The sequence below is a fragment of the Acipenser ruthenus genome, chromosome 8 (genome assembly GCF_902713425.1).
Source record: "Acipenser ruthenus chromosome 8, fAciRut3.2 maternal haplotype, whole genome shotgun sequence".
In the NCBI taxonomy this organism is placed as follows: domain Eukaryota; kingdom Metazoa; phylum Chordata; class Actinopteri; order Acipenseriformes; family Acipenseridae; genus Acipenser; species Acipenser ruthenus.
Genome location: NC_081196.1, coordinates 3,048,214 through 3,071,368, shown reverse-complemented (window position 1 = coordinate 3,071,368; position 23,155 = coordinate 3,048,214). Strand labels below are relative to the sequence as shown.

Genomic DNA, 23,155 nt, shown 5'->3' with positions numbered 1-23,155 from the left:
GGAGTGGCTGTAGTGCCTTGACCTTTCACCTCTCTGATCTGCCGGAGCAAGAGAGCCAATGCAACGCTCATTAAAGAATCCCCAGCAAAGATTGTCGGCTTCACACAGCCAGGGAGCCAACCTGCACTCCCCTGACTGTATGACTCGCCTTGTACACGGCTGTAACCATTTCCAATACCTTATTAAGTTATGAAAACGTATCACAATTTAACCATTGAAAAGGACTTCCATGTTATCATGTCTGCTAATCATCATTAGCCAGCGGTTACTGAGAAACAGTACGCCTTCTATCCCACCACAGTTAACAAACTTCCGTTGATTTCCAGAAGAGAGTCTTTTAGAAACTCATTAAAGTTAAAGCTTTGAGGTTTACCCTCCAAAGAGGAAATGATTGGAAGACAGATCTCAGAAAATACAAGCCTGATCAAACCCACAGGGTGCAAATCCGACCAATCAACACAGAGCATTAGCCTCCGCTCAGCAGGGTCATGCCCAATCCCAATGAGGGATAACACCAGTCAAATGCAACATGGTCCAGCTCTCATCTGTCTGGTATCTCTCGCTGCAGAGCATGGCACAGGGAGCTGCCCAATCCTTCTGGGGGAAATAGCAATCATGAGAGGAAGCTGGCAGTGATACAGGTAAGCCTGGAGCTCTACAGACTGCCTTTCCCAGCAAAACAAATATATAAAGAAATAAATAGATGACTTCTTCTGACCCTCCCTGCCTCTGCTGTCTAATACACCCCTGCATACAACTACAGCTCACAGGGACCCTGCACCCAACTACAGCTCATAGAGAGCATGCACCCCTGAATGAAACTACAGCTGGGACCCTGCACCCCTGAATGAAACTACAGCTCATAGGGACCCTGCACCCCTGAATGAAACTACAGCTCATAGGGAGCCTGCACCCCTGAATGAAACTACAGCTCATAGGGACCCTGCATCCCTGCTGGTTTCTTTTTTAAAGAAAGGACCATGGATTGCTAATACATTTTCTTGCATCATATTAGCATCAGTGACATTACCACTGGTATCCTTATTGTTGGACTAAAGCTTTTTTTGAAGGAGAAGTTGTGTGTATTTGTGTTTTGTACAGCAGGCATGGAAATAAGACTCCTATTGCACAGCAGTTTTTACTATGAGCTTGATAAGCCACAATGTATAGGTACAGTAAACAAGCTCAAGTTTGTCTTATTAAACTCATAGCAACACCAGGAATGGATCAAGCTACATCTGTGTATGGTGTGTGTGCTACCTGAGGTATTCTATGTATTCAGGTACAGCATTATTTCTAATGTACAACATTTATAATGTTCTTGCTCAGCTGCTTAGAAGGATATAAGACTGCCCCTCAGATAAGCGCTGCTCAGTCCTGTGTTTTACACATGGCACAAACTTCACAGGGGAGTGTTTTATTCTGAAATGTACACACATCTGTGTATGGATAAGACTAAGTTCAAATCATCTAATTTTGACAAACCGGCAATGCAAAATTTAAACCCTTTGATAACACCTTGACTATAGCGTTTGAATGACTACGAGGTGCTGTTACAGAGAACAAGAACAAATAAATACTGACACATCTTCCCTTCAACCTAGCTGCAGCTCATTAAAAGTATTTACCCTCACAGTTGCATAATGAAGTAGCAGGATTCTCACGGAACGGTATCACCTGTACTGACAGTGCTACACTATTATGTAATGAGGAGCAGCTCATCTCTGCAGGGAAGCCCAGCGCTGTGTCTGGTAAGATCTCCCATGTGGGCCCTTCTCAACCCATGGAGAGTTTGGTTGTGCTAGAGGCGCTGCCCATGGTAGCCTTTCCCCAGATACCATTTCACTTGAATGGCTTGAAACAAGAGGGCTTTAAAACAGGGATGGGCATAAGACCAATTGCATAGCAGTTTGATCCATTCCTGGTTTTCTGACAAGTTTAATAAGACACACCTAAGTTTGTTACCTATGCACTGTGGTTAATCAAGAACATAGTAAAACCTGAAAAAGGGAAAACTGCTATGTAACTGGAGTCGTATTCCCATCCTTGCAAATGCCTAAAAATTAGACTGAAGGAAAGGCACAACTTTAACAGAAAAGGCACACAGACGCAGAACTGACTCGGGAACGTACTCGCAAAGAGACCAGCATTTCTACGATGCAGAGGCTGAGAGAAAGCAGAAGAGGCCACGAGATCGCTCTTCTACAGCGTAACGGGCAGTATTTTATAAGGGGGGGGGGGGGGGGGCTTTATCGTCAAGCCTGTTTAGTTATACACTTCATTACGCAGATAATGCATTCCACGTGTTTATGTATCGAGTACATTCAAATCCCATTGCTCTGCACTGATATGTAGGATACAGATCTAAAAATAAAAACACTTTAAAAAAGAGCCAGCAGAACGATGTTGTCTGGTTATTTGAAATTGTAAGTGCTTTGGGCTTTTATTATTGTTTATTTTGGCTGGGATTGTGGTGCAGGTGCATTGGCTGTTAAGAGCGGACAGGCTGGGTACGTAGCACTGAACAGCAGCTCTTACTGTTGCTCAGGGGACGAGCCCTGCTTAAAGCCGAGAGACGTCTACAGAGCTAGCTGGGACCATTTAAACAGAGCAAAATGAGCATCATACTTGTATTCGTGACATATACAATTCTGTAAGCCCACAATAAAGAAACTGCACCTTCCCATCCACTGACACGGCTAGACTAACACTCTCATTTAGGGATCTGTTGCAATTATGAGTTATGTAATAATATACATAATTGACATGCTTAAATCATGTTAAAAAAGTGATTTCAAACATGTATTGCACATTAATTCACTTAATGGTAAGAACATGTTGATGGACTGTGTATAACCACTGCAAACAGTTACGTAAACTGAAGTGTTACAGCCCTGCCTGTCTGTCCATGTACGTTTACAGTGCTTGACAAACAGACAGACTGCTCAGTGTACAGCTGTGTGGGCTACATTAAAGGAAAAAAGCCTATTCACCATCTGTTTATTGGTTAACAGCCAGACGCACACGCGCACACACGCCCAGAACTCTTGCCCTGACTATTTAAAAAGCTTTACTTTGATAAAAACGTTCTGTAATTCTTTTTGCGAGCATGTCAAGCAGATACAATCTGGCAGCTTGCAGAGGGAGTCTCAACAGCTTACAGCCAGAACCCCCCCCCCCCCCCTCAAATACAATTCTTATCACAAATTCAATCAACTCTCTGCAGTCTCTTCTCACATGGACTGGCCCCACCATCCCACTGCCTCGCTCCCTTTGCAGGGTGGAGGGGACGCCCCTTCTGCATGAACCAAAGAGTGGAGGCAAGCAAGAGAGAAGAGACCCAGAGCTTCACTCAGAGTTCACAGCCTGGGAAATGACAGCGTGAAGGCCTGGAACAGACCCTGTTCATTGTTTCCAACAGGCTCTATCAAGGCACAGCCAGAGCTGCTCTGCAGCTGTGCAAATATCATCAGTCACTGTCTGGCGAGCCACCACAGCACACAAGCCTGGAGGCCAGAGGCTGCTCGGCAAACGTCTGGGGCACTGATGACAATTAAACAGGCTGCGGATTCAGAGCTTCACACCAAAGGAAAGCAGGGGGAAGGACTGCCAACTGAAAGTTAAACCAAAACAACAAAAAAAAAGATTTATAGCTCCAGTAACATGGACAGTACTTGAAAAGATGGCAGCAGAGTACTGCATTGCTCTTTACTTAAGTCAGTAAAAATTACTGTAAGTGTTACCCATTTCCTCTGATATGTTCCCATTAAAAAAGGACAAGTACTGTAGCTTGGAATTGTATTTGCACTTTTCTCTTACTGTCCCCTAACTTGTTATGAAGCTTGCAATCATTCGGAGTGGCTCTTTTTATTGGAGTTGCTGTTCTGTTTCACAGCTCCAGTTAGATTTCAAAATGTCACAGTTTTCAATGAAGAAAAAGCAGTATATAATTCAAGCAGGCTACAAAAGGTGATTAAATCCATCAATTAATGTTAAATTGAGACCTGCAAAAGCCACGGTGATCATGAATTGCTTAAATGAATAATTGACAAATTGTTGCATCTTAAAATGCAATAGTGGTGTGTCTAAGCCATCAGTCTGGGTTTCTTGCCTCTGATTCACCAGGAAATCATCACCACGTCATGGTTAGTCACCAACGGACTAAGAACTTAATGTGGTGTGACTGTAAATTAAACATTAATTAATCAATTAATCACCCTGGTGTCCTTGTGTGTATTACATGATTAGACCATGCATCTTTTCAGTTCCAGTTTTGAAGGCTTTCTTAAAGAGTCTACACATTTTTGTTTTGCTTCTTCCCTTTAAAAAAGAAAGTCAAGGCATGTATTGTTGCCGATTATTATTCCTCCAATAGCCGATTAGGAAACGGATTACTGATTGAACCTCTGCTTTTGGCTGAAGGATTTGCTGCCTTGCGCTAACTCTCAGTATGCATTTCAAACAGAGCTATCTGAATTACAACCTCCCCTGAATCAACCTATTTAAGAAGTCATAGATACTGAAACCCTGGGGTGCTCCTGCATTTCAGAATGCGCACACTTAAAAGGCTCTGAAGTCAAGACCTGTTCAAACACAAAGCACAACCTCCCTCTTTAGTTCAACAGCCTCTTCCTCTCTGTGCCTGTCTCTCCTCTAATCCCATTGGAAATCAGAGTCTGTACCAAACGCATCTTTTTCCTTTTCGAGCTGGTTTGAAAACCACTCTAAACTGTGCTTCTTTTCTAACTTATTAAGGAAAAACAGGTCAAGGTTTACAAAAAAAACCCTTATGTTAAAGACTCCAGTTTACCTTGTAGGATAGAGTAATACATCAATGTTAGACTCAAAGCAGACCGATTTTCTTTTCTATTTCTAAGAAAACAAGAGGCTTTTGAAGGGCAAGACCTGTCCTGCAAGCACAGTCACTTGTTCTACAATGGAAAGCACAAGGCTTCAGTGAATAGACGAGGCTATTCACTCTGCAACCATACAGCTAGCATTTGTTTCCTTGTTTGTTTGTTTTTAATATTATGAGCACAAAGCCCTCCAGGCAAATAGAGATAGATTTTGTTATACATTTTTATAGGACGGTCTTTCTGTTTGGAGGGCACCAAAAGAAATGACATCTTAAACACCACTTAAAGTGGCTCATTATCCCTGCAGGATTTCTCTTTCTCCAGGATCAGCATTACATTTTAGACATGTGCCTGGGCACACACGACACCAGCCAGTGATGCCACCCCCCCAGTCAGATCAATAACCAGCAGTAAACCAATATGGCTTTCATCCAATAAGAGCCTGCATACAGACAGCAGTAAGTGAAAATGAAACTTAAATCACTGATTGAATTCCACTCCCACGGTCAGAAATCAATACAGCAGAACCACTATCTTTCAAAAAGAGCGATACAGAATAGCTTTTCAAATAACTCACTGTAATGTGAACGAAAATAGCATGGAATCCTCATTCAAGCAGTCCATTTGGCTAAGCTTCTTTAAAAAGTCTACATTGGAGCAAAACATCAGAAAAAGCAACCGAGCCTGGTCTGGCAAGCTTCACCCAGGGGTGAACCGTTGTGAAAGTGATGCTGTTTTTATTATGTGTAGTATAGCCATAAGGCACGCACCAGTGAACATCTGAACCCGCATGAAAAATAAAACAGCGTTTAAGAGGTGCGGATTTCAAATCCCAGCCACCACTTTGTGACAGCTGGCTGTCATTTACAAAAACAGCAGCAACAACAACATAGCACTACCTTTAGAAATCCACTAGGGATTTTTCTTCTGTACAGGGTACAAGTATACATATTAGAAGAGAGTTTCTGTCAAAGTCTGAGCAGAAAATGTATAACTCCATACCCAGTTACTGTAATTAGTGCAGTCGTGTTTATTTAGTGGGGAGGGGGGGGGGAGTTTAAATAAAATAACTGGCAGAAGACACTCAGGAACCCAGGGTCCCTTGCTCTTCAAAGGATTTGCTAAGTAAAGCTCTCAGTCTAAATTCTTAGTATATCAGGTAAACTCAAGTGTAACCATTAACCTGTCCCCATGGCGCACTAGTGGATGCACCGCACACCACATGTTTCCCTAAGAGTCTGTTGGCGAGGATCAACGCTGCAGGGGAGAAGGTTCATCTGTGATGTAAGAAATTAGGCATGACTCTATTGAGGTCACAGTGGTGCTTTAACTTCAGAGTTTTAAAAGTCACCAGGGTATGATGAATAAAAAATGGAAAAAAGACACAAAGTGAATGCAAAAAAAAGGAAAGTAAGAGAAAAGTGTACTGGTTTCAGTCTGCGACACTGCTTTTGAAATCACATAGAGGCATTGTTTATTGTTCAGTAGGAAACAGTTGAATCTGCCATGGCAGTGACTTCATCAAAGACCTCTCTCTCTAAATGGCATTTTTGTGATGAATTTGGCGGTTATGAAATGACCTGACGACACCAGTGACTGAAGCTCTCTGTTTTTACTGGGATTCCCACAAACTAACCCAAAGCACTGGTGTGTGACAGACTCCCTTTACCCTCTCCCTTAACAACAAACTACTGTTCTCTTATCTGACCGTAGCTCTTCTGAACGCATTAGCCCGTTATGCACTTAGACTTTTTGTAGTCGTTAATTTTTTATTAGGAGGCTGTTAAAGGCTCTCCGCACCTGAGCTCTTGTAACAGTTTTTTAATTTCCAACAATACGGCGACCCTGGCCTCTGTACACCAAGACCCCCCAGTGGAACACACAATGGAGGGATTGGAGGCTCTGCTCAGAAGCCAGGAGAGCGAATAGCGGCCCTTCATGGCAGGGTTCTTTCTGAAGCTCATCACTTCCTGTCTTCGGAACTGCTTTTAAACGTTGGAAACACACAGACTGTTCTGTTTTTCAAGCCTGTACGTTTCACCTCCGTTTGCTTTTATGCCTAGTAAATGTAGTTGCTTGGGGAGAAACGGACATTCAGTGCTGTGTAGCACTAGATTGAAGTCACGAGTACACCTGTTTGACCTGAACTTGATTACTGTTGGTGGGTGTGTTGTAGCTCTATTCTTGTCATGTTTGGATTTGTTTCTTGTGGCTTTTCAAACACACAGTGACTTGTACAGCACGACGGTCATTGTGTGACGTGTACTCTGTATTGTTGCTAGTTGATTCGTTACTGCGGTTTGATTTACCTCTATTATGCCATCAATGCTACTTGCTTAATGCTTGCTATTTTGAAGACACCCTTGTAATACTATTGTGGTGAACATATTTCCAAGGCTTTTTGCCTGTGGGGCAGATCCGATCAAAGACTAATGAAGCATTGCAAATGGAAATGAATCAGATTATATTTAACAAATAAATCAGAACTATGTCATCATATAGGATCCGATTTTAAAGTAAGCGCAAAAGGCAATAAAACAATAGTAGCAGGATTAAGCTACCGAAACAGCAGGAAGGCGATGTTTAATTATTGATCCGAGTGGTCTCCTGCTGGTTTTACATCATCGCAATTCTTTTTTTTCCTGAACATTCACCTTTGCTCTTGCACTTTGCATGCAGTGAACGTGTTGATAAGCAGAAGATGCTGAACCACCATGAAACACACAGTGTGGATAATTAGCAGGTAAAAGCCCCTTGCAGGGCTTGGCTCAGCAGCAGCAGCTCTCTGGAATATTAAGTCTGACAGCAGTTTATAAGCCGGGGCTGTCCACTGGACTCTGCCATGTGGGAATCTGTCACATGAAGATTACAGAAGCCAACAGTCTCCAAGAACTCTGCAGTGTTTCTCATGTGCAGCATCTATGATACACTTAAGCTGAGGGAAGACAAAGCCATTTTGTGGCTTGGAACTTGGTTTCAGGAGACTAGATCACTGCATGGCACACCAGGGGAGACTTGGGGTTCACCTCAAACTAGGTTTCAAGCCACCCCTGTGATATCATTATTAATCTGAGAAATGTTATGCAACACACCCTGTATGCTGTATATGCATTCTCTGTTCCCTGACTTGCTTATGGGAGCTCACATACAATAGATCTTAACTTACATGTTGGAAAGCCTCCGCATGGCACCGCCATTTCATTTTGAGCGCAACAAAATATAAAACCTTGCAGCTTATGCATTTGTTTATTTCATTTCTTGTTCAGGGTAATTGTGTTTCACAGCATTGATTTATTTGCTATGTTAATGTAACACTGTGGCGGTTTAACAATCAATGCATCATAAATCGACAGCGTGATTGCAGCGTTTGCTTGTTCTGCTGCTAATGCCAGACTGTTAATTGCTTTTAAAACGTGGTTATTTACATTTGCCTGCTGGGTAAGTGGCTAGTTCTCCTCAGTGTACCGGTGTAATGAACTCCTATTTAAAGCTGTACTACGCCTTTAAGGTGTTACAGTTGTAAACCCCCCCCCCATAAGGTCACAGGTTCAAATCCCACTGCTACCACCAACTGACTCACTGTGTGACCCTGAGCAAGTCACTTAACCTCCTTGTGCTCCATCCTGCAGATGAGATGTTAAGTCAATGTCCTATTGTAAGTGACTCTGTATATAATGCACAGTTCACAGCCTACCTCTGCAAAGCGCTTTGTGATGGTGGTCCACTATGAAAGGCACTATATAAGTATTATAATAAAATAAATAAAGCTTAAAACCCCTAATTTATATGCATGTATTTTAGTGTCGAGTAAGTGACATCATGCCTTACAAATAGCTGCGCTTCCTCAAGCACATATTTAAAACAGCCAGCCTTACAAGCTCCATAGAAATCCCCTAGCCGCTCAAGGCTAGCTGCACAAGTGCCATTAAACAAGGGTAGCACACCACATCAGCAAAAAGCCTTTCTTTTCAAATGAACCTTTTCGGTTATTTTTTTTTTCAGTTTACTTTGTTCTTTGTTTTCAATGTCTCTGACTCAAATCGTGACTCCCAGTTCACACTCCTACTTACAAGAGAATTAAAACTGAAGAACACCACAAGCCACCCACGCCAGCAAGCAACAGCCTTGTGAGCACAGAGTGGAGAGAGAGAGAGGGAGAGGGAGAGGGAGAGACGAGGGAGCATAAAAGAGGGAGAGAGAGAGGAGAGCATGAGAGAGAGGGAGAGAGATAGAGAGAGAGGGCTGCATTCAGAACAAGCAGAGAACAATGAGCAGGATTCAAAGCCAGGCTGAGGATTAGGATCAGAGGAGTTCAAGGCTGCCCAGCTTGCAATGCAGAGGGCAGGCAGCGTGCATGTGTGCATGTTCTCACCTTGCAAGCATGAGCCGGATTGAAAACTACAGTACTGCTCTTTAAGAGACAAAAACAGGTTTCATTTGCATAATTGCCCCACTGAGTGAGTCTGGAAACCATGTCAGGCAGTAAAGGTTAGGGTTTAAATCGTATTGTCCGAATAATCCTCATACTGTATATTGAGCTCTATTTTAATGATCTACAAGACAGCAGATAGTCTTAATACATCAACCTGCATGTTTATTGCTGTACTTTTATTCTATTTGGGAAAAACACCAGCAGATTTATAAAGAGGATTAATAATGAGTTAGAGGTTGCCGGTGTAGGGGAATATTGGTTCCCCCTTATTTTTTTGTAACAAACTAATCTTTTTTTGCATACAAGTCTATATCCATGCATATATCAACACCATTTTCCGTATCCCTAACATTAACCCTAAACCAGCACCATCCAGTCCCCTCTGACAGGTCCAGTCTCACCTACAATAATACATGAGAACAGCCTGCAAGCATTGCTCACATTACTAGCATTATACCTGCATCATCTACATACAAATAACAAACACGCATGTAGGGGGGAAACAAAGGCTTGCTGGTGGGAACAAATATTCAGGTGCAGCACTGGTAGCGTGCATCTGGTCTCCCCATAGTATCCGTTGTCCCTATAGTAACTGTAGGGCATGCAAAGGAAGATCTGTGTAGCTCGTGCCCTGCGTGGGGAGGAGCTGTCTGAAACGTGGTAAAGATGCCTGTTTTGATGCGAGGAATGACCTAGACAATTAACACCATCGTTCCAAGGCATGTTTCAAGTGCTTTTCCATTTAACAATAATGAATTGAGATAAGCGGTCGAGTGGCCCCTGTTAGTCTACCCGAGCTTTGATGACCTTGCTGCCTTGGCAACATGGCCCCAAAGGGCATTTCCTTTATAGACAGGACTGTCCATAAGCATGCATATGAAGTCATGTAGACTATCAGAGCGAACAGCAGACCAGTCAAACTGCCCAGCGCTACAGCCTAACTACTTCCACTTTAAAAAGGATCCTTACAGCATTATTATACAGCATCTACAGAAAATGTTATCGCACGCTTGCTTGATATCCTTTTGTATTATTCTTCTGTTTCTGCCCAGTTTATTATTCACCAGGCTTGCTTCCCAAATGTCCTTTTCCAACCATGGGGGAGCGGCTTCTTTAAAAGAGTTATGAAACACATTTCTGGTGGATCCACATCAATTCATAAGCAGCCCCCATCCCAGTGGCTGAAACACAAATCTTTTGCTGGAATAGTTAGTAAGCATTACAAATTATGGAAAACCATCAAGAACTTATTTATGAAGCTGTACAGTAAATAACTGAACTGTTTGGTAGTGGATTGCTTTAAAACAATTGAGCTGTAAACTTCAGAATGCCAACAATCTAATACAGAACACATGCAGCTCCGTTTATCAAATGCTTGGAGACTTCTGGTCTACCCGGCCCTTTCAAATGTCATCCAAGATATGTCAGTAATGTTTCAAGCACAGCCCAACAGCATATGCAGGATTCCCTGGAATGCCCTGTGCAGAAGCACAAAATACTGTGATAAAAATAAGACACAAAAGACAACCTGCTCATCCCCTGGCTGCTAAAGATTTATCATCGACCGGTTATTTGAGATTAGCTTTGATGATCTCGAATTTGTGAAGGCACTTGGGAGAGCAATTTAACGCTGTTTCAGCTGATCTAATTATTCTCTAAATCTTGCTTGTCGTGCACTTCCATATCTACAGTACAGCAGGTCTCACATGCACAGCTTTGGAAGGAGCACATGTTATAGTAGATGTGTATGCCAGTGCAACCAGCAATCAAAGTGCAGGTTTCATTTAACCTAGTATGATGCAAGAGATTCTCTGAAAGAAATATAATGTATGTGCTTCTTTCAAAACTGCACGTGTTTTAAAGAATTAATTGCCAAGGACTGTAAAATGGGCTCCGATCTCTCCAGGACAGGTACTGTATTAACCATAGTTTATAATCTAGACCCTTTGTTTTCCGATTTTAATTTCCAGCAAATTATCAGGGTTTATTTTATTTTTTTTAATGGATGCAGATAATTATTCTACCACTTTTCCAGGTAAATATCGAGTATAATATTGGGGAGGTTTCATATTAGCTGGAAAGTTTTCTAATATAATATTTCCCAGGCCTCTACTCTGCTCCCGTGGGATCCTGTGCTGGTCGATATGTTGTTGTGAACACACACTATGCAAGCACAGCATTGCAAAGATGTGCAGCCCCTTCAGTCACACACACAGCCCGTGAGAGCAGCCTGCATCCCCGAATAATGAGTGTGCATCCCAATCCGAGCAGCCAGGACAATGCCAGCCCACACAGATTCAGTCCAGGCTTGATCGGATCAGAGCGAGGGATCATTCTCCTAGGAGATCAGAACAATAATCCTCTGAGGGAATTCAGCTTCCTACCCAAACCCCTCATCCACCGCTGGACTGACACCCAGCTTCACAGGCACACAAGCTAAGACTTGAAGGATCGTGCTGCATGAAATGAGTATTCGGATAAGCTCTCCACAGGTGAGGGTCATTGATGTTTTTGCATGAATGGCTTTTTGGATTTTTGTTTCTGCAGCGTTATAGAGAGCGAGTCGATTGCTGCTTTTCTTAAACTCTGTGGAGAACAGCAATCCACACAAAACATGCAGCTGTTTCTTCACTTTCACCAATGACCCTCCCCTGCAAAGCAGGGGCGTAGCCACGGCCCACCCAGTTAGCACACAGGCCCACCCAAATCTGCGCCTATGTGAATGCCAAGTTTAAGTAAAAGTATCATTGATTTATTCCCCCCCCCCCCCCTCCCCCCAAACTGTGCATCCCAAAGGCGAGAGCTCAAGTTTAGGACAAATAGGCTATAGAGAAAATGTTGCAGGCTTTAGCCAATCAAAGCAAAGTAGGCATTGTGATGCAATGTTTGGGTGGGATCTTCCTCTTACACAACGAATCATGTGCAAGCTGTGTTTGATTGACAGCTTGTGAGGGAGATGGCACAGATCTGTTAAGTCTCAGACGTTTCCATATTTCAAACTTTATTTAAAAAGTGCAGTTTTTTAAGCAAACTTGCAGGCTAATTAGTAGTACTGTAGTGTGCCGGGCAACATGCCAAAACAAATGAATATTTATTTATTTATTTTTAAAGACAATGGACAGATAATGAAGCCAGAAAAGCAACTCACATATCATTCTCTTCCTCCGAATCTGCAAATTATTCGTATCTACTTTAGCAGTGGAAATGGCAACATGTGAAAATAAATGTCAGAAGAGAAAACTACCAAATTGACTGGGTGATTCATTTGGTACTTCATTGTGAAAATTGTCAACTTTGCAAATTGAACAGCCGCTTTCAAAACGACACATATGATCTGGCCTCATGAAAGCCGCGTCTGCATGCTTGCCAACATCGGACACATTCGGCAGTAGAGGAAGTCTGCTACTGGCATGTACTTTGTTGTACGACGTTAATGTGGATGAAGCTGAAGTTCAGCTCCAGTGGTTTCAGTTCATATGCACAACAAATCAAAACAGCAGAAGCACTGGGGTGTTCCAATTCATTTGCATACTACTATATATATATATATATATATATATATACGTAGAAGCATGGAATTTGCCATGGCAACCCCAGGAATGTTCAGCCTCGTTACTGTACAGGAGCACGCATCCTGATGCCAGCTTGCACTCGTGTGGATAAACCACAGGACAGCAAGCACTTCCCTTTGTGACTAGAATAACTGAGCTGGCAGAGCCTGTAATAAAAACCATCAGATAGGAAAATAAACCAATTGGAAATGCTGAGGGAAAGCAAAGCACAGAGCTGGGGAAGAAACGGCGATCGCATTGAGTTTGTTTGAGGGGGCGCCAGAAACTGTATTTATGTTTTTAGTTTAGTTGAAATGTCTTACTATACTTCACATTCTCAACAGACGGTAATCCGGTCTGTAGTGGGATTAGGAGATTTGAGTAAAGAAAAAAAAAATTAAACAGTATTCCGTCAGTATAAATAAATACTAATATCAATACATGATAATCGGGCATTACTTGAGTCATTTTAGATTTGTACATTTACTAAAACTCACCTCAAGCCAGTTTGAAGTTACAGACGTCAAATACCGCTAGTAAGGGGCTGTCCCTGACTTCACTAGTCTTGCACCCTTATCAGCAAACAGTGCAGCGGTGATCAAAGGATGTCTTCAGATGGGGAGGTACTGTAGTGCCATTGATTAGTCAGAGTTGACTCATTCTCTACACTACAAAGACTGAGCAGAGTTGTTGGTAGTGCGCTAGCTGATCGCCTATGCAAAGAACACAGGCAGCTTCCTACAACAGAAGGTTCAACCACCCACCTCCCAACGCAAAGGCTCACAGGAGGACGAGAGAGCAGAGCTGTCATACACACTTCAGTGAAAGAAGATGAGGGATACAATGGCATGGCCCACACAGTAAAGTATTTGAATACTGACAATGATGACATTAAAAACAGCATGTTTCACAGATGATCTAATCAGGCAACCGGATTACTGCAAAGATAGTGGATACAAAGAAACTCACTAGAAATCTAAAAGCAAGAGAGCCTTGCTTTTAAAATGTACCTGAAGGCCGTGGAAACACAGTGCTAACCTAATTTGCTTTTAGATTTTATTTTTTGAACCTGGAATAAAAAGCGACTTGGTTCCTTTTACAGCTTGCACATTCATACAGAACCCAACCTAGACTTCTCAAACTCCAAAGAGCGCACACAAACTTTCTTTTACATTTCTAATAATTTGAATTTAAAGAAATCGGGACCGATGCAGATCTGTCAAGTACAATGCCGTAGATAAAAATAAATAAATAAATAAATAAGAAAACCACTTCCTGTGCTGTTGGTCACAAGATCAGATTGCAGCTTTACCATTGAAGTAGAATTGACCTGGAGCACAGGAAGCGATTACAGGAGGTACCAGGTACCAGCAGCAGCAACTGTTAACCTACAGCATATTAGAAAGATCTCCGCATTCTGAATTAAAGTATAAAAAACAAGCAAAGAACATAAAGACAGATAGATTCCTCCACACATCCCCAAATTCTGATACTGGACACAACTTGTGCTAAAGAATGTCCTTAAAAAATCATCACAATGGACAGATGTGTGAAACAATACATACTGTACGAGGAGCAGGGATTTTACAGGGACTCAAAGGGTTACCTACTGCAGCACATGTTTAATTAGTTTGGGCTCTCGCTAATGCTATTCCTCTTTCATTGATGACTGCTGCTGTCCTGCAGAGAATTAAGCTGTTCCTTAGGGAAAGTGGACTGGTATTGACCTTTCTATAGATCCTGTCAGCCAGAGCATGGCACGCGTACATTATAAGCCACTTGATGTGGGAGCCTTTTTACCTAGTCTTGTGCTCTGCAGGGTATGTGGCTTATTGACGGTAATTGAAAAATAAACAATTGCTAAATCAACGTTTCATCATGCATTATAACTGTTGAATCAATAAATTAAAAAGTGTATCAGTAATGCGCATGTCATTTATTATTATTTGTTTATTTAGCAGATGCCTTTATCCAAGGCGACTTACAGAGACTAGGGTGTGTGAACTATGCGTCAGCTTCAGAGTCACTTACAACAACGTCTCACCCAAAAGACAGAGCACAAGGAGGTTAAGTGACTAGCTCAGGGTCACATAGCGAGTCAGTGAGTAAGCCAGAATTTGAACCGGGGACCTCCTGGTTACGAGCCCTTTTCTTTAACCACCTGACCACACAGCCTCCTGGTCAGCGTTGTGTGATTCCCTGCTTTAGGGATTCAGACCCCTGGCTCTTTTGCATTGTGGTTTAGATGCTTGCTTGCGGTGTCAGGGGTCGCCGGTTCACGCCCAGCCTGCACCCTGTGACGTGCAAAAGCACAATATCTGAAATATTTCACTGCCAAATTATAAAAACAACACAGAGGCTATATATATAAAGTACTCCTGGATGACACTCAGCTAGGAGTTGAACCATGGGGCACAGGAAGATCAGAATTTGAGAAATTGAAATATTTGCATTAATGAAAAGAGGAAATCCTGATGATATTGCAATGGTTAGTAGTCCTGCAATTCAAACCAACCCAATGCATTGAAATTCCCCAAAGGCTATCATTTTCAGCCATGTGTCCTTCTCAGAAAGGAGTTTTAAAAGGAACAGCTTTGCAGAAGTTATTTTCTACAGCATGTTCAGAATATAATGGGAAGCTTCTTGGCACAGTCTGGCAGCAACTGCACTGTTCAGAAACATGTTTCTGTCCTATACTGTGAAACTCTACACCACAGACAGCATACCAGCTGGCTGGTTTTTCTGCTTATGTACAGTAGAGAATGCAAGAGTCACACCAGCTGGGCATTTAAGTGTGTGGGGAGAGTTAACAGAAACAAAGCATCCCCCGGGGCAAGGAAGGCAAGTGGCAGTGTATTACTCCTTCAATGTGTGGTGTGGTGTCGGGGTCAGTGGGTAGTACCATACTGTGCATTACACTGTTTCTGACACATTCCTCATCACTGTCATCTATTTAAAAACAATGTATTAGCTTGGGTGCAAATTAGGTCTGAAAAGCTAGTGGTTAGAATAAGCCACTGTCAGGCTAGTAAAGCCAAAACGTAAGCTTGGGGAACATAAAGCCAGTTTGTGGCTTGGAACTTGGTTTCAGGAGACTAGTTTTAAAGCGACTGCATGGCACAGCAGGAGAGACTTGGGGTTTGATACAGCAGTTGCCTCAAACTAGGTCTCCTGCTGTTATTTTCTATGTTATTAGGTCTAGCTGCAGGACTGGGTGTGATCTTGGCTTCAATGCATCCAATGAAACTGTTTCCAGAGCTACTCTCAATGCAAAGAGGCTCCCGGAGTCCACTCTTCATCTCAACGAACATTTACAAAGGTGGAGACAGGGCCCCGTACACTGTGCACGATGCTAACATGTTACATAGCTCACTACTTGCTTATTTGGCTCAGAGTGCTTCCAAAAAACAGTCCAGACATGTAAAACTGCCATTGAGTAATGTACAGTAAACTGATGTATACAACAATAACTGCTTTCTGAAACAATACAGTGCTACACACAGAAGCTAAACACCAGAAGAACTCATTAAGCTGACAAAGTTGCTCGGGGTATACTGAATCCACACTTGCTGTGACTCATCTAGCTGGGGTAGAGTGCTGATTGTTGGTACTGGCGCATAAAGAAGCCATGGGGAACACAATGACGCATACAGAGAGCCCACGCAACACTTAATTAAACTGGTATTGACTTCACCGAGTGATAGGAGGCTGATTTAATAAGCCAAGACCTGAAACGCTGGGCTTTATACCTGTTCAAAGCTAATTAGCCATGCGTTACACACATGGGCTTCAATAGCGCCCCCTATGCCACAGTTTGTGAATATACCCCAAGTCACTTTTTGCCCGCTCTGTATGTTTTTTTATTTTTGCTTGTACTAAAAGCAGTATATAGTGCTGTATGTGTGTCATTGTGTTCTCCATGCCAGTACCAAAACAAGCATTCATCCTACACGACGACTCCTAATGTGGAACACACAGCTCGTATTCACGAAGCACTCGTGTACCAGTGCTAACTTCAGCCCGAAAGGGGAACTGAATTTCTGATAAGCACAGCTGAGCTCATCACATTAAACACTAGAACTGCATTCCAGTTTAAAAACAAATAGATGCAAAAATCTCAGCCTCCGACAGCTGCCTCAGCACCTGCAGGAAATCTTCATTATATCCTCGGCTTCACAGAGGGAACCATTTCTGTAAAAATCCCCATTAAGTTCACTTATATGGAAGATTAGAGAAAGTGCGGACGTTTTGGGAAATCATTACTGTATACATGCCTGGGGACAAGCATTTTGTTAAATGCACTACTGTAGGGTCCACAGGCTCATGAACTGTGCTGTGTGAATGTTAAAACATGCTGATCAGCTGCTACGCAGACTGCAGCAGCATCCACGTAAACTAACCTTCCTGCTTCTAACTGGAATGACCCAAAATATCTTGGTCACTCCCACTGCTACAGGACCATTGCAGGGATGGAAACAAGACTCCCACTGCATAGCAGTTTGATCCATTCCCACTTTTTTTTTTTAATTTAGTCGTTGCCAGTTCTTTTTTTTATTATTTTCTCCCAATTTGGAGTAGCCAATTATTTTTAAGCTCAGCTCACCGCTACCACCCCTGCGCTGACTCGGGAGGGCAAAGACGAACACATGCTGTCCTCCGAAGCGTGTGCCGTCAGCCGACTGCTTTTTTCACACTGCAGACTCACCATGCAGCCACCCAAAAGCTACAGCATCGGAGGACAACGCAGCTCTCAGGCAGCTTACAGGCAAGACCGCAGGCACCCAGCCAGACTACAGGGGTTGCTGATGCGTGGTGAGCCCAGGACACCCTGGCCTACCTAAACCCTCCCCCCCTCGCTCGGCCAATTGTGCGCCGCCCCCTGGGAGCTCCCATCCACAGTCGGCTGTGGAATAGCCTGGACTCGAACCGGCGACGTCCAGGCTATAGAGCGCATCTTGCACTCCACGCAGAGCGCCTTTACTGGATGCGCCACTTGGGAGCCCCCATCCATTCCCACTTCTACTATGAGTTTCATAAGACACACCTGAGCTTGTTACCTGTACACTGGGGCTAATCAAGCTCGTATTAAAACCTGGAATGGGTGAATGAGCTATGCAAACAGGCTGCCTGTGTAGTATTATCTTATTAGACTTGACGAAAGCCGACCTGACTGGGCTTTAGTAGATCTTAGATTATGTGCAGCCTACAGGGTCCAGTTCACAAAGTTACTGTAAGATTTTGAAAATAAACAAAGTTGCTGAAACAGTACTTTTGATACAGGAGAGTGATATCAAACTATATTGTATTAAAATAAAATCAATAAATGATGAGGCATAATTGCTTTCTTTGGAAATACAGCAAATGCTTTTTGCAGAGATCAAAGTTTCCGAGTGACAGTATAAAGACTGTGCAGTAGCAGTTTTTTAACAGAGATCAGAGATTCCGAGTGACAGTATAAAGACTGTGCAGTAGCAGTTTTTTGCAGAGATTACAGATTCCGAGTGACAGTATAAAGACTGTGCAGTAGCAGTATTTTGCAGAGATCACAGATTCCGAGTGACAGTATAAAGACTGTGCAGTAGCAGTTTTTTGCAGAGATCACAGATTCTGAGTGACAGTATAAAGACTGTGCAGTAGCAGTTTTTTGCAGAGATCACAGATTCTGAGTGACAGTATAAAGACTGTGCAGTAGCAGTTTTTTGCAGAGATCACAGATTCTGAGTGACAGTATAAAGACTGTGCAGTAGCAGTTTTTTGCAGAGATCACAGATTCCGAGTGACAGTATAAAGACTGTGCAGTAGCAGTTTTTTGCAGAGATCACAGATTCCGAGTGACAGTATAAAGACTGTGCAGTAGCAGTTTTTTGCAGAGATCACAGATTCTGAGTGACAGTATAAAGACTGTGCAGTAGCAGTTTTTTGCAGAGATCACAGATTCCGAGTGACAGTATAAAGACTGTGCAGTAGCAGTTTTTTGCAGAGATCACAGATTCTGAGTGACAGTATAAAGACTGTGCAGTAGCAGTTTTTGCTTCTGGGAGAAGCCAAAGCCTCCCACCACTAGGAAGCTTCCCGTATGACTCCTGGCAAAGGGACAAGGCCCTTTGAAAACAGTGTCCTCTACTGCCAGGAAAAACAACCCTCAATACCAGCTTCGAGGTACCTTATTTTACAAGACAAGTAAGCCTTACAGTTAATAGTCCCCCAAGTTTTTAAAGCCAGTTATTAACATAATCCTTTTCACTACACCCCTCATCATTGCACTCTGGTAAAATACACAGTTACAGTATCTGACCAGCAGGTGGTGTCTTGCTACAAGTAAAAGTCCCATTAAAATAAAAACAAGAACAGGTGACTAACTCGAAGCTATCTAATGATGAAGGCACAAAGATTCCCTTGTTTGTTTTGCATCCCTCTTATCTGAACTACATGCCAGTACAGAAAGACATTGAGACAGCAGACACCAGCGAACTCAGCGAATCTGAAACGCAGGGTGATGCTGTTCCTATCACTGCAGTGTGTGTGTGTCATCTGCAAATCATTCCTGGCTGTTTGATCTCTCTTCTCTTTGCAACTCACTCGCTCCACTTTCTCCAAAAGGGTTATTGCTTTTTCTAGTTTTTCCATAGCGTCTAACTTAGCAGCCTCCTTCTGCCAACATACGTAACATGAAAACCTACTACACACAACAACATGCAATTCAAATGTGTAATTCACACTAGAGAGACTGCAACATTCAATCAAATATTTATCCTTAGAAGAAAAAAACACCCTGAAATGTCTAGACTCAATTCTGCTAAAGAAAAGAAACAGACCAGCCAAAAAACACACAATAAAAGAGATTATTTAAATAAAGACATAAAGAAATCCCTGAGCAGGCAGCATGGCTCACTGCTTGCCTTGTAGAGAGGCATATAGATGGCTCTGAGCGAAAGAAATGCTGCATTAAAAGAACATCTGCCACTTGTTCCACTAAAAAGAACTGTTACCATTAATCACAAAGTTAAAGCCATATAAAAAATGTTTTAATAGGAGCAGAACTATGAAGCAACGGAGAGCTGCTTGTTAACAGCTGGGTCGCACGTTACTGAGATGGCAACAGCCCACTCAAACACTCATAAACAACGTCATTGAAAACATTTCGATCTGTTGAGAGTCTATCTCCACCTCCAGCAGGGCTTTCTGCCCTCACTCCATGGCGTCGACGAGCAATCTCCTGCCTCAACATTTCAAACGAATTACAATTCAGGAGCAAAACTTCCTCTGCTTTTCCCAGTTCAATCAAATGCTACTTGAGTCTTGTTTGGTTACAGCAAGGCAATGGCATGTGTGTTAAATAAATAGACTAACAAACACATTAAGCAGTTAAGTAAATAGGTTTTGGTGCCAGTTTACACTGTCTCCATGCCAATGCCAAGTTTATACATGTACTTAACATTCAGCCAGTATACCTGCCACAGCACTGTCAACAAGGGCCACTCTTTCACCACTGTTCCAAGTTACTGTACGCAACAGAAAGGACAGGGGTCTAGAAGGGAATTTTGCCTAAATTTGTACAAAAACAAAATATTTTGTCTTTAATGTCACTGCTATAGGGGGTACTTGCAGAAATGAATTCAGGGATGGAAATCAGACTCCTACTGCATAGCAGTTTAACCCATTGCAGGTTTTATGACAAGCTTGATTAGCCATGGTGTACAGGTACTGTAACAAGCTCAGGGGTGTCTTATTGAACTCTTAGTAAAACCAGGAATGGATCACACTGCTATACAATGGGAGTCTTGTTTCCATCCCTGATTTTGTCTATAGATCCATCTTTAAACAAGCTGGTCAGTACAGTATGTTATTTAGGTCACTACCATAACCCTTCATGTTGAAGTGCCTCTGCAGTGATGAATGAAGGGACATGCTCGGGCACCTCTTATGTGTAGTGCAGTAGCCCGTTACATTTATAAAGACACACTGTCGAGTTCTTAAAGTGATGGCGGTACTCATTGCAATCACACATCTCTACCAATATTTACCACAAGGGCCTATTCCAGTGTTGCTCCAAGATGAAGTAGAACTAACAGGAAATGAATCCAGAAGAATTCAGTTGAACCAATGATTTTTGTTCAATGCCAGAGGGAAAATTCTGAGGTCAGAATGTGTGTGTCTGTGTGTGTCTGTGTCAGTAAGAGTGTGTGTGTGTTTCAGTGTGTGTGTGTCTGTGTCAGTGTGTGTGTGTGTGTGTCAGTGTGTGTGTGTGTCTGTGTCAGTGAGTGTGTGTCAGTATCAGTGTGTGTGTCTCCGCAGTTGTCAAACACCACCCCAGTCCACCCACAGGTTCATCTTTCCCTCACTCAAATGTTACCCTCCCGACGCAAAACCAATAATGTTACAATATAAATGGAGAGAGGGTAGAGTGCTGAAAACGTTGGCCCCCTAAAGCGAGAGCGCAGGCACGAATAAGGGATATTTTAGTTATGAACCGCTTATTATTATTAATAATAATAATAATAATAATAATAATAATAATAATAATAATAAATAGTAAATAACTTGTCCCCGCTACATACTTAGCTGCTTCTATTGTCATTTCAATTAATTTGTATAGCATTCAAACCAATTGCATTCTCGTAAATGTACGCTTCTTTTTAAACGCTGACATTCGGGTCTACCTATTGGTGCACAAAAGGAAGAAAATAGCGCTGTAATAAATAAACCAAATCAATTTGTAGCAATGCCCACGCAGTACCCGTTATTGCCCAAGCTACACTGCTTGTTATCTATTTGCAGTCTGAAACCCCCTGCATCAATGGAATACATGTTCAAACTAGTGGAACATTCGATTCGAATTAGACTTCAAACAGCCCGGTTTAGACCGAGGCAGAATCACTTTACCGTTTCATTTTTTCACCGCAAATACCATGTCAGCCCAGCGGCAGGTGACTGATTAAATGCCATTCTTAATAACAGAATGTCACAGCGCGGGCGATGGTCAGCGGGATGGTAAGAAGAGGCTGCATCACACTTCTGAAAGAAAATCCCTTAAAGCATTTTGAAATACGTTGTTGCAATATATCAAATACGACTGTGTGCAAGTCAAGCGAGTTGCACCATCACCATTATCTGAGACCGGATTCTAGAATGCATTTCCCACTCCGAGCGTCAAGGCGCTGCTGCTAAGTCGTAAAAAAAGATATTTGAAACAATTGTTGCATTGTGTGTGTTTATGTTTGTTTGTATTATGTTTTCTATTATTATTATTTTAAGTAAACCGGTGACCTACCTTTCATCCAGTCCACCACCTGACTCGGGGTCCATTTGCTAACAGGTTCCATAATCAAAGCCATGGGGAAAGTTTTTACAGTTTTTACACGAGAACAGGGGCAGGTACCCAGCCCCACTTTTTTTCCAATCCCTATCTTCTGTTTCTTAATTGCTGCCAAAATACCGTAATCTTGTGCCCGGAATCGATTTCTCTTTTAATGTGTTTGAATATTCCAAGCGGTGCGTGCGGCGTGCGTTACTACCGCCGGCAGATTTGACGAGGTTCTGTCAGTTTGTATAGCATGGCTGAGGTTCTGTCAGTTTGTATAGCATCGCTGTGGTTCTGTTCAGAGTCGGCTCTCTCCGGCTTCCTCCGCTGGAATTCAACGCATTCTTTTGCAGCCGCTTCCCCGTGCGCTTGGGCAGTTCTTTTACTATATTCATTCAAGCCAGTGTGCTTTCTTTCGTTGTTGTTTTTTTCTTTATTTAACCCCCTCCTGCTCCTGCTCTTGCTCCCACTCCTCCTTCTCCTTCTCCTTCTCCTTTTTCCTCTCAATTAGCAACAGGATTACAAGAATGTGAGTTGCTTGCTGATGGTAGCTAACTGGCTGCCGTTTCTATCCCTGTTTGTGATCGCTATTATGTTTGTTAGAGTCTGCTGTGCACACTGACATTCTTCACTCAAGACTGCCTACCGCCTGCTCTCTCTCTCCAGTCTCATACAAACTGTTTCCCCCATTCTTCAGTCCATCAGTACAAAACAACCTAGCGGAAATGACGGGTCTTGCAGTGTGGGCGGCTGAAAAATAATGCATTTTTTTATGTAGTTCTTTAGATAAAAATACATAATTGCAAAAAACGCAAAGCTCAATTTTTAAATCAAATGTGCCAATCCTTAGTCAAGTCTGGTGGTGAGTGTTGGAATAGTACAGGTACAGACGGAGTTGGGTCTCGTCTAATTGTGGACACACATCATTCAATCAGAGATGGAAATAAGAGACTGTTGCATAGCACAGTCTCACCCATTCCAGGTTTTAATACAAGCTTGATTATCCAGTGTGTAT

The 23,155-nt window shown here is 42.5% G+C and overlaps 1 protein-coding gene across 8 annotated transcripts in view; it reads right to left on the bottom strand.

Annotated features, from left to right (window-relative positions):
* LOC117405124 (connector enhancer of kinase suppressor of ras 2) overlaps nt 1-22,838 on the bottom strand; it is a 129,355-nt gene extending 106,517 nt beyond the window's left edge. For 6 of the 8 annotated variants that reach the window (XM_059028065.1, XM_059028067.1, XM_059028068.1 and 3 more), the window contains exon 1: nt 22,111-22,837. In XM_059028065.1, the coding sequence (XP_058884048.1) occupies nt 22,111-22,174 (64 nt within the window). In that variant the 5' untranslated portion in view covers nt 22,175-22,837. Of the gene's footprint in view, nt 1-22,110 lie in introns of all 8 variants that reach the window. The other 2 variants (XM_059028073.1, XM_059028072.1) reach the window with 2 other exon arrangements.
* Between the last annotated feature and the right edge of the window lie 317 nt (nt 22,839-23,155).